Raw genomic sequence first — 16,954 nt, 5'->3', positions numbered from 1 at the left:
CCATTCCTAACTCTTTAAGATTCATAGCATTAAGAAAATGTATAGAATAAGTTAATGACAGTTCACTTTCAAAACATTTCGTATTTATTCCTCATACTAACACGATTTAGGAATAAAAAATAAGTAAGACGAATGACGGTTCATTTTAAAACGTTTAATGATCCTTATTCGAGAGATTTATTTATCTAACTGATATTTTGAGATAGAAATTAAACTGCCATCTTTGTCGGATAAAATTTGTCATGTTTATGTATTTACTTAAAATTAATTTGCTTCTCCCTTTTTACTTTCAATTACAGATCAATTTAAGAAACAAGCAGTCAGTAACTGAAGGTACATGCTGTACCGAGGAGATACACTGAGGGGTGCAATGAACGCACGTACATTTTAAACACCCAATTCTGAAAAAATAACTCCTAAATTTAAAGCTGACAAATGGTAGTGAAATTTTTCCTGCATTTGTCATTTAAAATTTAAAATTTTGAGTGACGTATGATCTTTTTACGACCCGGCACCTTAATTGTTCTTGTGGAGCCCTTTTCTTAAGTCCATTCTATGGCAATTTACTTGTAAAGGGCTGAACAACATATGCTTTTCTGATGCTGACAAAACGACTTCATCTAATGTAATGGTTCACCCTTATTTAATCGCGTGTTCAAACGCATCCATTATTAAACAAGGCTTCGGTGTTTGCTTGTATTACATGTATGCCCAGTAAACAAATCAAAGTTAAATAAGAATATAATGACTATCTAGCGATCCCCATAGTACACAAATATGAGTGGCCGTTCTTGTCAAAATAGCGTTATTTTCCTCTAGATGTTATTGTCTATCTAGATACTTCTCACGAGTATCTAGGTACTTCGCATAACTAAGTAGATGCTTCATACAAGTATATACATGTAGATGCTTCTTACAAGTATCTAGATAAACAAAAACTCCTCACGAGTATCTAGATACTTCGCATAACTAAGTAGATGCTTCATACAAGTATCTACATGTAGATGCTTCTTACAAGTATCTAGATAAACAAAAACTCCTCACGAGTATCTAGCTACTTCTCACAACTATCTAGATACTTCGCATAACTAACTAGATGCTTCATACAAGTATCTAGATGCTTCATACATGTGCAAGTATCTACATGTAGATGCTTCTTACAAGTATCTAGATAAACAAAAACTCCTCCTCACGAGTATCTAGATACTACGCAAAAGTATCTAGAGATGCTTTTAATAACTATCTAGATACTTATCAAAATTTTCTATAGATACTTTGCAAAAGCATCCAGATACTTCTCACAAGCATCTAGAAACTTCGCAAAAGCATCTAGATTCTTCTCAAAAGTACTAGTATCTAGATACTTCTGAAAAGTAGATATTTCACCAAAGCATCTAAATGTTCGCACACTATCTAGATACACACTTTAACTTTCATACATATCAAAAAAAGAAGATTTAGTATTTTGTTTATATTATATCTGGAACAAGCTGCTGTACTCTTTACGAAGCGTTGTATTCTCGTAGTGAAAGAATGAAGTATTTACAATGTTTTAGGTTTCGCCAAAAACGGTCATGTAAACATTAAAAAAAAAGAACACAGAATTATTCATTCATTCACTTGTATCATGTTTTAGAATATCAACAAAAGCTTATGGGACAGATAAGACTTTTTGTAAATATGAGACCACCATGACAGCGGAGTATAAAATAGAAAACCAATATACGATTTATATTACAATGAATTAAAATACACCAGTATTGAAATGATGTTGACATTGAGGTCACATGGAAATTGATGAACGTGTTCTTAAATGAATCGAGGAGACAATAATTACATGTATTAAAAAAATATGAGCCGATGAAGGGACGTCACTACCGTTGATGGTATCCCACCAGCCGCGGATTTTGGAGGGGAGGTGAAGGTTTTGGACTCTCTTTTGTTGGACAATTTTATTGATTCTGTTCAAATTTAGCAAGTAGTAACCTGGAACCAAACTTTTAAAAATGTATGTTTCGTAAAACTCCTTTTATCAATTTCTGGAAACGCATCTGCTCACAGCCGTCGAAGAATAATCTCAAGCAATCCCTAATAGATCTACATTACAGTTCTTAAGAAACCATACCACAATACAGTATAAAATATGTTGTAGTTTCGCTTTCAGTTGTTAACTTTATGTACACCAGCTATGTTACAGAGGTTGTCTGGCAAGCTATTTTGTGACTTTGTGTTGTCTTGATGTTCTACATGTATGTCAGAAAAATATCGAAAAGGGAAGCTATTTTTAATGGCAAAAAACTAAGTTACACAAGAATGAACATTGTAGTAGCTGGGATATACCATTAAACTTTAATAAAAACAACATAAAGTAACGCTACCTCTGAGTTAGAAGTTCGTGTATTTGCGGTAAGCTCAGTCTCGAACAACAAATGAATGATTTGATAAATTAAACTCAAGATTTATAAACTGGAAAGAATGCTGCCATACTATTTACAAAAATACTAAGGAGAATACGGCAAGAGGTGATCGTTAAATTACCAAAGCGTAAATCAAATGGTCGTCATTTCGGTAGGAAATGTTTACATTGTACAATTAAGTCAGATTGTTACTCCTGTGTAATAGAGTCAATCTATATGCAGGACTTAACACCACTCCATTCTACTTTCTGTTCAGATGTCTTCTCCAATTAGCCAGTCAGATTTCAGCTTCTATGATTGAGAAAGCATTGTGTTAAACCTGAGAATTCTGAAAAGGTAATCTGAGCAGAAAGTAGAAAGAAATAAGTGTTGTTAGATCCTACATGCAGTGACTGAATGGAACAATTAATATATGTCTCATTTTAATTCGATTGTAAAAAGGTCGGAATACTTAAAAATGTAGGTTTTTGGAAACATCAGAAACATGCATGTTCCAAACCCCACCGATCTGACAATGTAATTTGCCTCGAAGATGCTTTCTCTATTTGAAACGACCATTGTTTGATCCTTGCATCACTAGTATGCTTAGAAACCTTTCTATAGAATGATAAAAAGTAAGGTTATCTGCCCTTGAAATGTTCATTTTTTTGGTGCATTCCAATGAAATTATAACTCATTTTACCAAAATGATATTGAAAATCTTGTCTCTTTTCTTTGATTCCGATGGTGCAAACGGTTAAATTTAACTTTTCAGAATGGTGTTTTTTTTTCATACCATATTTCATATACTCTCTGATCCTACAGAGATTGACACTTAATTTACTTTCATAAGTTAACATGGAAAGAAAAAAAAACACGATAAGAAAGAATAGGTTAATGACAGCACAGGGGCGAATCCAGAAACTTTGAAAAGGATGGGGTATCAGCCGGGGTTCATAAAAAAAAAAAACGGGTGCTAGGACATTATTTTCCATTTTTTTGTCACTTTTACACATGAAAATGACAAATTGCCAACTCCTGTACCCCCTGTACCCCAATCGATCCGCTACTGCACTGTTACAATTATAGAATAGAATGCGAGGAGCATACTAAATGTAGTCTTCCGCGAAGAAAATTCTTTTGTTCTACCAAGCCCTACTTCGCGGAAGTATATGTCACGCATGCTCATCGGGTCTATTTTACTATATGACATTATCATTTAGTGGTGTTGTGAACAATGACCATAATATTGTAATATCCTCAACTGGAATTAACGATGGAATTTCTATACACCAAAACAAGAAGATTATTGATTTCAATAGGATAAAATACAGTGTACTCTAAAAACTAAAGGGAGTTGTTAAAACTTAAGATCTAATGCAATGTGTTTGATGATCATACTGAAAAGTTATTAGTAGAAAAGGTTTGGGAGAATTAATACCAATACATTCAACAGTGGGAATAATATACAATATATATCTCATGGCACCTGGAAAACAGTTGGGCTGAGATTGAAACTCAAACAGAAAGTCCTGAACACAAAATTATCGAGATAGAAAGAAAAAAAACTTCAACATTAATACGTAGGAAAGGACAAAGATCTGTATGCTGTATGGTAAGATAAACGGAACTACGCAAAGAAACTTAACAAGAAAGCAACAAGAACAAAAAAAATGCAGATAGAAGGGACCTCAACACTGTTTGTTTTCCGACGTACGCGTAGAAATAAACATGCAAAGTCCTATTTTTAATTCAAATTTCTGTTTCGAGAACTCTGACCATTCTTCCTATGTAGACCGATTTTTAATGAATTTCTTCCGAAAAATCAGGCTTATGTCCTACATACAACACAAGTGAAGGCCGATATCAAGTACAAACTCCAGACCTATCACGGCACGATAAGGCACAATTAACTGATTCCAAGGACGACTGTTCATACAGAATGATTAATTACGATCTGGACATGAACGTCGTTACAAGCTTGTGTGTTTGTATCGGAATTGTTGCTTTAACAAACGCAGGTAGGACGAACTAGAAAGCCCGCGGCTTGAGATACGTACGATGCGTTAACTTTGTTGTTTCAGTTCATTCCTGATCTTACATTAAAAGGGGGTGGAGTGGGATGGTTGGTTAATGCCATATTAAATTAGTTCAACCCCACCGCAGCAATGCGCCTGACCACAGCCAGAAGATGTTGGTGATTTATGTGTCATTGTGTTTATTATTTCTCTTTTTCGTCTATTTTGAAGAAGAGTCATTTTTCTGTTACCGTCAATTTTATTACTTTTGTTGCCCGGGCCTTTCAGAGCTTACTTTAAAAAGTGTTTACACTTTTTGTAGACATCTTGGTGATCTTTTGAACGTATTAACTATTTTGTATTTAGGTAGTACGCTAGGTGCATTGTTTTTGCATTTACCATATCCGTTCTTTTTTCTATGGTTATGGGTTACTTATAAGAAAAGGCAAAGCCCACTCTTTCGGAGCACCGGCGTTCAACCCGGTTTTTAGCGGGTTTTGTGCTGTTTTTATTTGACAGTGAGTGTAAATTCATATTTAATTATTGTGTTGTATATTTTCATTTTCAAGCATGTTTTTGAAAGTGATTTAAGAAATTGGTGAAAATTATTGGAGGTTGGGGATTAAATTACGTTTTGATTGATTCATCTTATGTTTTTATAGTGTACTTAATCTAACTATAGATGTCGGGTCAGCTTTGAAATAGCGATTTGTGTGTCTGTCAAGAACGAATGAAAAACGGTGTCTCGTAATTTTGTAGGTCCAGTGTTGGACGAGAGGGCAACAGCAGACAGACATGTTATCGAGCTACTTATGGTAGTAGACTACGGTGCTTTTAAACAGTAAGGACAGAATATTTTATATAATAAAGAAAACAAAATCAAAAAATAATAGGATATAAAAAAGAGGTTCATTTGGTTAAATGAGGACATTCCAATTAGTTAAGGAAACATCTTAATTTGAAATAGTTTAATTTCTGACGGTTGACCTAAAAATATGAATTAAAAAAAGATGGGTATTTCGAAATTTTGTAAAATAAAAGAAAACAAAGGAAAACTAACCAAAATAAAAAAAAAAAAAACAACAAAACAAAAAAACAAAACAAAAAAAATCAAAAATCAAGACAAATAAATAAAAACAAAACAAAACAACACAAGAAAAAACCAAAACGATATGACAAAAATTACTAAAACATAGGTAAAACAATCCATAGCCCCTTCCAGAAAATCAAATGGTTGCTGGCTTAGTTTAACTACTAAAAGTATAACAGAAACTTCCGAAATACTGCAAGCTTGGGCTTGGCATGCATGCAACGAACGTTCTATGTGATATCGATTATGTTCTATAGCGTTGTGATAAACATCGTCTTTGTTTTAGATGGTACGATATGACACCAACTGACCTAACTTACAATGACAGAGTTTCTAAAACGAAGGCTAACATGCTGAAATATCTCCATAGCCTTGTGCAGTCGGTAAGGTAGTACTGTAAATATATAGTTAAGACATTACGGCGTCTCTTTATTGTCCGTTTGCGTCATTTTTTAAACACAACTTCGATTTATTGCTATGGGAAATTGAAAACACATTCCAGTCAGATACTGGTAAAATTCCATTATGCATCTTTTACTTTTGGAATTGCAAGCAATTTGTATTTTTGCAATACAACATCTCTGTGACAATATATTGAAATTATAAACGTAGCACCAAAAACCATATACATCTTATATAACATGCACGAAAACACCATATTTAGGCAAATATATGATATAACGAGAATTTTTAAGGAATATAATAGCCTCTTGATTGGACAGATATATGCACTTTTCAACATTTTACTAAGACGTAATTAAAAAATCTGTCTTTCTTTACAGAGCAACAATGTGTACAAGAGTCTGGAATCATCCAACCTCTACATCCAGATCAAACTCGTTGATGTTATCTTTACAACTGTAAGTCCATTTCATTTGCCTTTGTTGTGAGAAAAATCAAGACCAAGCCGATCATAGATTCAGTCATATTTTATAATTCAACTAACAACAAAACCCGAAAGTATCATAGTTGATTAAAACGTTATAATGTATCATAGGAGTTATAGTCTACTGCTTTTGGTTAAATCCCGAGAGTTTCATAAAATAATCAACTATCGCACGCTAAAGTGCCTGTGTCAAAGCGGAAGTTTGAATTTATCCCGTCTCATTTGAATTTATGGCTTTAACTCGTAATATGTTACTTTAATTCTTGTCATAACAAATTGATCTCAAACCTGAATTGCGATCAGGTGACTTGTGTTTCCATGGAAGAGCGTCTATAAGTCAAAGGGTAAAAAGCGAAACTATACCGGTTGCGTCGGAAAAAAGGTCTGCTCTAAACAAAAAACATGTCGCGAAAACAAAATAATCTCCCGCTTTGAGTAAATTTTGAGAGGGAGGTCTCCCGCTTTAGAATTTTCGAAGTTTGACACCTGTGACGTATATTTGTCTTTGAAGCATGCTGCTGATTCCCCGTGGACCGAAACTGTAAAAGTCCACCACACAGAATTGGACCGTGTGGATCCTGATAAAGTTTTACCATTATTTCAACCATACTCTGTTAGTCTCCAGTCAACCAAACCCCACGATCATGCTATGATCTTCACAAGGTCTGTGTTATAAGGCATCCCAGCGCTTCAAGTTCTAAACAATTGAAATGAAGTCACATCAATATTGGATTCAAGATATTTTTAAATTATGTTGATAATTGTCGTTCCGTTTTGATCTTCAGTATTTTTTTTTTTCGATATTTGTTTTTCTTTGTGTTAGGCAACTTTTCGTTTTTAGAATGTTCTGTATCTTTTGTTTGGATAAAAACATAAAGAGAAAATTATGAATGTTACAGAGAAAACTGAAAACTAAGATGGCTTTTTATTTTATTGTTACTCTGTTTTAGTTATGACCTTGATCATGGTGATGGAGACACATTCTCAGGTACTGTTTAACATTGAGTTAATAGATCCTTTTGTGCTGAATGTGGGGTAGTCGATGAACATGCGTAAAGCGAGGAAAATTCTTTTGATCTACCTCGCGGTTCCAAGTGTATATTGAGCATGCTCATCAACTTACCACAAAACCATTCGCTGCACATTCCAGCATGTAGATTGACGTTGAAAATGTACCCCACTGAAAGCCAAACTATATTTTAATAGTGATAGATTGTATTGTACTTATTACGAGAACATTATGCATTTTAAATTTTGGAATAAAATTTTAGTTTGCATACACTACGGTCAGTGCCAAAATGTATAAATAAAATAACATCCCCCCGCCAAAAAAAATGCAAAGAACAAACAAAAGCAAAAACAAAAGAATAATGGTACTGGCTGTTTTTTTATATATTATATTTACATTTGATGTTCAAAAGCTGGTGTCCACATTTTGTTCCGAACTGATTCATGGACTATTTTAAGTTTAGACCGTAAATGCCACGTTACGCAATTTATACACAATCAACGATGAAAAAGCTAAATAGATTGCATAAAAAATGAATATGACTAATATCCTTTTAACTAGAACATTATGATTTATTAATTGGAAAGCATACAACATTTCATGCATTTATTGTTTAAGCACTATTAATGTTTTCCTTCTTTTAAGGATATGCATACACTGATGCTGAATGCAAAGCAAGAAGTGTATCCATTGCACAAGACAGTCTTGGTATTTACACAGCTCAGCTCATGGCACACGAAATTGGTCACAGGTAAAAAGATAGATAAATAGGGTCCCGATATATATTTGATATTAATAAACGTGCAATTTCAAGAAATGAACAACTTTACAACCGCTATCGTTGCATAATCGTTTAATATTATTCTTGAAATTTTCTTTAAAAAATATGTATAAATTTTCAATTATTTGTCTTTTTTATTTCAGTCTAGGTTGTGACCATGATGGAGATGGTAACTCCTGTTCCGGTGACGATGGATATGCCATGGCAGCAAATTTCAAGTCATTAAATAAGAATAAATGGATATTTTCCTCATGCTCTGTTAATTACATGAAAACATACCTTGCGTCATTGGATAGGTAAGTCAAGAAAGGCAGTAATATTTATAACTATTTAACATTTTTTTACGATTCTGTTTTCATTTTACAGTCATGTAAGATCGCAACCTCAATGCAATAATATTAGTTATTTCAAAAGTTTACAGATCTAGATCTTCTACACTCAGTATTAAACCCCACCCATTTATGAAAATTAGTCCAGTACTCCGGAAGCAGCTTCGCAGATTTGTAATGAGTAGTGCTCGTGACTTGTTATTTTTTCACATCCTGATTAGCAGAGCCAATAAGTTAGTAAAACAGGATGCGGTTATAGCTCTGCGTAGGAGATTGTTAAGATCTAACTATTCAGTGTCAGTCGTATCAAACGTTGACGGCTATAGTCGTACCAAACGTTGACTGCTAGAGTCGTACCAGATTTGACACAACCATTAGTCGCATCCAGCGTTGACAGCTGAACGTCTTACCCTGCAATTTTTATATATTGCTTGTGGTTTTCGCCATATGCTTCCAGCACTGACAAGCGACGCATAATCTGCACTTATAATGTTGTCGATTATCTTCCAGTGAGAAAAGTGAATGATCGACGAAACAGTTAAGACCTTGCATTTTGTGTTTGTAAAGAATATTACTTTGTTTTCAATACATTTTAGTTGAAATTTATTTGCACATCCGGGCTTTTGTTTTTCTCTCTCGAATATTTGTATGTTAAATATTTGCTTCATGTTTCAGTTTAGCCAATATAACAAAATTTCGTAAATGGAAGTAATTACAATTGTAGAAAACAAAGGACTTTTATGACGTTTTATAAACAAAACCCTCTACATTTCATGTATAGAAATAGTTGCAATAGTAAATCCAATGAAACACTCCTTTTCTCAATTTCAGTAAACACAGAGACTGCTTACTGTCTACAAATAACCACAGCCCTAATCCTGCTCTTACAAACATGGCGCCAAACTTTTTCGGCCAGGAATATACGGCAGACGAACAATGCAGAATTCATTATGGATCAGGATCTTATTTGTGTAGAGTAAGCTTTTATCGTGATCATATAATGCAAATCGAAAACAAAATATACAAAATGAAACAATTGAACATTTATGCAATAATGGTAACAAGAAAACACAAATCCAGTCCATACTCAAGTCCAAATTAAATCTGAAAAAAAAAAATCGATATTACACCAACGGAGTAGCTGGTACCGCAATGGTCCTGACTTGGTGCAGGCATTTCAAACGAAATGGTGGGTTCAATATTAAGAAAGAAAATGCCAAGTTGTAGTAACAAAACAGCATTACCAGAAGAGTAATTCCGACGTCGTTAACAATGATTTGGTCTTATTTAATGTAACAACATGCAGAACTTAAGCTTGCGTAATACATACAAAACGACAGGATATGGAAACCAATGAATACTGTTGCATTATGATAAAGACGATTTAAAGACACCGTGCATCAGAATACAAAGACATATACACATAGCTTACCCTACTGATGCACCTGGTCCATGCTCCCAGTTTTTAGTGGAGTCCGAGTTGTTCATTTGCTTTTGTTACTTTGTATGTATTATTTTAGTTACTTTATGTTCTTTGTTGTGTATGTCTGTTTTCCATGTCTGGTCTTTGTCCTTGAATTACATTCTTTTGATTACCGCTATGACCTTGGTTCCCTTGATTACTCTCATATACAACAGAAAAATACAATTACACATTAAACTGGGGAAAACAACACAACACAAAAAGGTGATGCACTTGCAATATGAACTTCAATAAAAACCGGAAGTGACATCAAGTATCCCTGGGGTTAATCGTGTCTTACCCCGCAAGCGACACCCGTCACATTGCAAATATTACAGTCTTGGAACATCTTTACAGTAGACACGTGTTTTGAAGAACAAGGAATAGCCTATTGAAGTGAATTTCCATACTACTGAGGTTTGTGAGTGCAAAATCACTACTACAACATACAGAAATACAAAAAGTTACCTGGTCGAAAAATTAAAAAAAGATTTACGTTTTAATATATTATTTTTCTTCACGCAGGAACGTTACCATGGAAATTTTACAGGAGTTTGTTTGAAAATGAGGTGTTATGACCCTAAGCGTGACGGTTGTTACTGGAGAGATGGCGGCGATGGAATGTCATGTGGGGACCGAAAGGTGATTGATACAAAGTGTAAAAAGTCTGTATGACCGAAGCGTTGATAAGTGAACTAAGCTGCACAGACTAGAAACAGACCTCCCGATGAATAGATATACCTCACAACATAGCAAATTCCCTGCATTCAATTGGTTTCTTTCATTGATATTCGTTGAAACGAATGTAACTATTGTATTCCATTTTTGGATGGTTCTATTTATCGTGAGGTCTGCTTCCAGTGGTCACGGAAAGACGCAATGGTCATAATGAATTTTTACTGGTTTCATCAATTTGTCTGTTCTGTTTTTTTGTAAGAGTCTTTCCAATTTGTATCTATCACGCTGTAAAATATTCCCATATGACAACTAATGCCGTCACTACTAAAATCAGAGAATTTATCTCACCGTAATATGTTCTTTACTGAGATAGAAATAAGCTCTACCAAATAAGAAATAGGATTCAATTTTCATGGATATTATAAGATTCAAATACATACAAAGGTGACAACGATACCATATCTTGAAACATGCTCTATACAAAGAGTAATCAAGGGAACCAAGATTTTTGCTAAATTTAAAAGAATGTGATCCAGGAACGAAGACCAGACATGGAAAACAGACACACGCAATAAAGAACACAAACAACAAGAATAAAAAGTACAAAGCAACACAAGTAAATGAGCAAAAAACAAAAACAAAACAAAACAAAAAAAAAAAAAAACAAAAAAACAAAAAGACATTATATATTCTGAATATTATTTATATATCGTCAGACGTATCAATCGATATATATATATAACGCTGCTGCAGGCCTATTCATTTGACACCCGGACCTGCACGGGGCTATATAGTAAGAGAAACATTAAAGGATTAAACAGTTTTCTTAATTGATCGAATGTTCAAAATCCGAAAATTCACTCACAAGACAAATAAGTAAATGGTGAATAGCCAATCATAATGCACAAAAATACACTCGCTAGTTATATTGAAATTATTTTGAAGTAGGAGACTCAAGAGGATATAAAAAAAGTGATATACTAAACATATTTACTTCTTAAGAACCCGTAAGTTTATGTTTATTTTATTGTGTAAATCCTACAGTACTATTGTGTTATCTTATTGTAGTGGTGTATGTCAAATAATTGTATAAGAGATAGTAGAGCTCCATCGGTTTCAGGTTTGTATTAATAATATATAGTTTGAAGACCAATTAATATGGAAATATTGAACATAGAACATATCATTTTATGTTTGTAACATTCTAAACAAATGATAAGTAAAATAATAATGCAATAAATACCAAATACAAAAACAAAAAACAAAAACAAACAAGAACAAACAAACAAAAAAAAACAAAACAAAAACACAAAATAACAAAACAAAAACAAACAAAACAAAACAAAACGTGAAATAAAACTTATAACAAGATTAAATCAAGCAAATCAAGACTAAAAGAATAACACAGTTACACCATACCTTAGAGCGGAAGTGACGTGAACAGAGATAATTGTAATTCAATAAAATAACTTACATCAACATATTAAAAAATTGCAATTAACATTACATACAGAAGATACGTTAAATGACGATGATGATGATTCATTTTCCCCCTGGCATCAACTGTTATACTCAATGACAGCTTCAAGTGTTATGAAAGAATTGACGTTCAAAAAGAAAGATATTTCATTTTCCGTCAAACGAAGATATTTTTACTACAATTTAGTTTATGTCTTGAGTCTTGGCTACACGTGTTATAGACTGGGTATTGTATGAAGAAATATATTTCATAAATAGTAAAGGAGATTAAAACTATACATAAGATATTTTGACTTTCCAAAACGTTTTATTTAGTACTTCAGTACAATATCAGACGTAAATAAAGTTTAAAAAGTGTTGGGGTTCAGTTATATTTTGTAATTTATAGAAACCTGTCCAGTTGGTGATCAGTCAGGGATCGTAATGAATGGAAAGACTTGCAAACAACTAATGGCTTCCGATCCCAACGTGTGCCACAAAAGTGATATTAGATATCGATGCTGTGATATGTGTGGTAAAATCCTAAACCCTTCCGGTCAGACTGCTGCTATTTCATTAGACCAGCAGTGTGAATTTAAGTATGGTAAAGGTTCATACTTCTGTAGGGTGAGCTTGTTTTTTTTCTTTGTTTTATTTTTAAGATCTGTTGTATACTGCACCTTTTTTGTTGAAATCATACTTTCTTGTAGAAGCATGCAAATCGTTATGCGTAACTACAAGGTAACAGACTTGGCATCATTCATATACGCGTGCAGTCGATCTTTCATTACACATATATTTTATTATATTGCATTAACATCTTTAATATAATTCTCCTAAAACCTACGTCAATGTAAATTTAGACCAACCAGCAGGCTTTAAAACATAAGAAATAGTTAAAGATTTGAGGGAAAAACTCACTTTGAAATTTTATGAAACCTTGGCATGGTTATGTCAAATGTTTTGCACATCACGTTTTCTTTAGCTACATCGACCATAATGGAAATTACATGGCTAAATATGGCTTTTGGGCCTAAGAAGCAGGCAGGGGATGATATAGGTAAAAATACTGGATCTATTAATAAACAAAATATATAAAATGTTTTATAAAAGAGGAAGTAGCTCTTGTAATATAACGTATGTAAATATTTTTTTAAGTATCTCTCGAATTCTAATTCATGGTCACAAATGAATTACGAGAAATAATAAAGATTTAAAAAAGTCAAGAATACCTATGCAATGAAAACCATAAATTACATGTACTGGGCCTGGTATTGAAACAGTTTTTCTTCTTTTCTAGACAGCACACAGATACTCTGGTGTGAATGTATCAACAGTGCTCTGTGGTCATATGTATTGTAACGATCCAAACAGGGACCATTATTGCCACTCAACTCATGCGGAAGACAGAACGTCATGTGGTAACAAAATGGTAAGTTTGTAAGGCAGAGCAACATCGGGTAACAAGATGGTAAGTTTGTAAGGCAGAGCAACATCGGGTAACAAGATGGTAAGTTTGTAAGGCAGAGCAACATCGGGTAACAAGATGGTAAGTCTGTAAGAAAGAACACCGGTCACAAAATGATAGCACTGCTCCTTCTTAAATGCTCAACAGATTTTATTTAAAAAAAGATATAGGTAGGTTGGACATCTTATGTAGATGCGCATGATTGAATATAGTTATTGTTCAACGGCCCCAAATAGAGATAATTGAACTTAGAGGTTACATATTTAACTTCGTTTTAAGCAGGGGGTCTTTTCTTTGTGGGCATGTCGTCAGTATTGTTAGTATATAACTGTAAATCAACTTAGCGAACGATTAATATTTGCAAAATTCTAAGAAAATTTTCTCCAATACTAGTACGTTGCTTTATCATGGACACGTGTAAGACTAAGTGCTTTATCATGGATACGTGTAAGACTAAGTGTAAGTAGTGAAAATTCCTGTTTTGTAGAAGTCGTTTTTGTACTATATAAAGAACAATTTAACAATATGTATAACATCTGTATGTTTGTAACGTCTACCAACTACTCATGGTATGACAAACATTTTTGCCTTATTTCAGTGGTGCAAGAATGGCGTGTGTATTCATGATGATAATGCCCGTACTGTCGCAGGTATTTCGAGGTTATGAACGAAATTCTTTTTTGGCATGAACAACACTAGGTCGGAGAAGAAAAAAAAATATCACATTTTCAATTTTATCTTATCCTTTTTATTTTGGCAAAATTGAAGACAGGAGGCTTCGTAAAACTAAAAATTAACAAAAAAATATAAAAAAAATAATAAAGGATATCGAACAAAGCAAGGGAAAAAAACACAGACACAACAAAAAACAAGGAATAACCAAAATAACACGTACATGAAAACAAAAGTGAATGAGCAACCTGGTTACCTCTTAACACTGAGAACATAGGTCTGGTGCACCGACCATAAGGATAAGCGTTCTAAAGACTCGGAGTTGCCCATGAAATGTTTTGTCCGGGCTAGACGGAAGAGGAAAGGATATGATGAACTAATCAGTTATCATGGTACTGATAGATACACCATAACAATCCACAGATCACTATGACGACCATAAAACACCATAAACCTGTTCCGAAATTAATAAATGATTAATTTGTAAATGTCACAAAAAAGATTATGCACTGCTTTCAATGAAGTCAAACGTTTTCATATGCTCATTATCAAAACCACAACAAAATTGTATACTAAGCTTCTCTATCCTTTAGATGACTGTATTTTTGGTGATCAGACAATTGGTATTGCTGCGCATCATCTAACTTGTGCTCAAATTAAACTTCCGGCTAACCACTACCGTTGCTATGACGACTACACACGACAAAAATGCTGTGAAACCTGTAAATCAATAAAAACAAGTGAAACAGGTAAAAGTATTCAAAATCTTATTTATATATTATTTAATGATGCATTACGTCATTAAAATCAAATGCATGTTCGAATTAAATATGTTATCATCATTGAGAGAGTAATCAAGGGAACCAAGGTTATAGCGGTAATCAAAAGAATGTAATCCAAGGACAAAAAACAGACATGGAAAAAAGACAAACACAACAAAGAACATGTAGTAACTAAAATCATACATACAAAGTAACAAAAGCAAATGAGCAACTCGGACTCCACTAAAAACTGGGAGTATGGACCAGGTGCACCGGTAGGGTAAGCGTCCTCTGCTTATAACTGTAATAACCGAAGTCTGTACGAATTAAAGCGAAATGTTCTTAAAAATCTTGTCCCTTTATTCCAATCTCTTATTACGTCGTGGGTTTACTGAGTAAAACCGTCAGTAGTATAAAATGTTGTATATCCTTCCTTTTTAAAGCATTAGACCCTGAGTATATGCTAGGTAGTATATCATAATTAATGAAAAAAACATTTGGTCCTAGTTTTATCGATTTTCCTGTCAAATCGCTATGAACGTTTCGGATTTTGATTGATCCCTCTGGAAGTTCCGCTTACCTTCTTTATTCTTATATGTATTTTCCCTGTTAAATGAATTGTTATATATTACAGGATGTGAGTATGGTGACCAAACATCAAGTTGTGAAGCCAGTAGGTGTAGTCATTACAGTAGTCATCATCGACAAATGTGTTGTGCGACGTGTAGAGCTGGACCTGCAATAGGATAAATACAGCACCTGCTACAGATTGACATGTCTACATGGATGAATTCAGTTTATCCAAGGATAAATTATTTCGCTATATAAAACAAATATCCAGTATTTAATTTTTAATAGTTTTTCTACAACCAATTTATATTCACACTCAAAATGTAAACAACAAGTGATCTACGGCCAAGGCATTTTATTGTAACGAAAAAGTATTGATTTATAGTTAAGAGATTATCCCCCGCACAACATTGGAATGACATGAAAAACTTTGAAATACGAGTTGGAAATGTAATTTGCATTTTTCTGCTGTTTTTAGCCTTTTCGGCGTAATGTCAAGCTAGTGTAGTGTAGAACTATATTGTTTGTTTGTTTGTTGGGGTTTAACGTCCGAGCAGCAATATTTCAGCTATATTCAGACAAGTAGAACTATACATAATGTCATTATTTTGTCTACAAAAAAAAAAAAAACGGTTTTGGTCTTAAAAATTGGGAACAAGAGAAGCTTTATACGTGAGGAACACAAACATTAAAGTACAATAAATAGTACCACTACAACATTCTGATACTACATCATAATTTTAATTCAGTAGAAATCTAATTCTTAAAAGTGCTAAAGCCAAATATCAAACTTAGACTAATTTTGTTGTCTGCAACTGTTTATGAATAACAAATAGCAGTAAAATTTGTCTGTTTTTTTTTAAGTATGTGTCATCTCCTGCGCTGATATTTATATTGACTACTTCTTCATACAAACAGGCTTCAGAACTGTTACTGAAGTCGAAATTTTGTTTCCCTATGAGCCATTCAAAGTTGCCTTATACCTCATCAGAATGGTACTAAATTGTACTGACTTACTATTGGTATGGTAATTATTTGCTGGAATATTATCAGTGAAGCCCCTACAATATATATGCGGTAACATGAATACTTCCATGGAGTTAAATCGGATCAACGTGTCAGATAAGACAACGGTGTATTATGTCGCTAGTTACATGTACTTCCGAAACCTATGACAGTATTGATCATGGAAGCCATTACGTCCGTCCTTGTTATTTTAAGTTTTGTGGCGTTGTCTCAGGCAGGTAAGAGACATGTTAATTAATCTTTCATAAAACAGTTGTCTTCTATTAGAATCAAATGTCCAGTTTATGACATTTGTATTTCCATATACATGTAATATTAATACAACAGTACCAATCATATTATATTACAAA

The 16,954-nt window shown here is 33.5% G+C and overlaps 2 protein-coding genes across 3 annotated transcripts in view; one reads left to right on the top strand and one right to left on the bottom strand.

Moving 5' to 3' along the window:
- Positions 1 to 3,801: 3,801 nt before the first annotated feature.
- Positions 3,802 to 15,856, top strand: LOC148605749 (metalloprotease mig-17-like). Of its 2 annotated transcripts, none has more exons than XM_088550104.1 (16): positions 3,802 to 4,011; positions 5,174 to 5,255; positions 5,791 to 5,887; positions 6,287 to 6,364; positions 6,902 to 7,053; positions 7,341 to 7,378; positions 8,045 to 8,150; positions 8,324 to 8,476; positions 9,341 to 9,485; positions 10,497 to 10,613; positions 11,718 to 11,769; positions 12,517 to 12,734; positions 13,408 to 13,539; positions 14,174 to 14,225; positions 14,841 to 14,996; positions 15,643 to 15,856. In XM_088550104.1, the coding sequence occupies exons 1-16, from the start codon at positions 4,002 to 4,004 to the stop codon at positions 15,756 to 15,758; spliced, it is 1,704 nt and encodes a 567-aa protein (XP_088406230.1). In that variant the 5' UTR covers positions 3,802 to 4,001; the 3' UTR covers positions 15,759 to 15,856. The 2 variants fall into 2 exon arrangements, with proteins under 2 accessions (XP_088406230.1, XP_088406229.1); XM_088550103.1 differs by lacking the exon at positions 3,802 to 4,011 and adding an exon at positions 4,260 to 4,417.
- The window catches only part of LOC148605745 (BTB/POZ domain-containing protein 6-B-like), a 39,669-nt gene continuing 34,474 nt past the window's right edge, over positions 11,760 to 16,954 (bottom strand). Inside the window, exons 4-5 of the transcript XR_015916104.1 lie at positions 15,589 to 15,744; positions 11,760 to 14,967 (exon numbers count right to left, since the gene is read on the bottom strand). The gene's annotated coding sequence lies outside the window, so the exon portion shown is untranslated. The remainder of the gene's footprint in view (positions 14,968 to 15,588; positions 15,745 to 16,954) is intronic.

The sequence above is a fragment of the Perna viridis genome, chromosome 10 (genome assembly GCF_037379345.1).
Source record: "Perna viridis isolate PV_CMFRI_1.1 ecotype Kerala chromosome 10, ASM3737934v1, whole genome shotgun sequence".
In the NCBI taxonomy this organism is placed as follows: domain Eukaryota; kingdom Metazoa; phylum Mollusca; class Bivalvia; order Mytilida; family Mytilidae; genus Perna; species Perna viridis.
The sequence above is the reverse complement of the archived record's forward strand: the minus strand, read 5'-3'. Positions and strand labels throughout refer to the sequence as shown.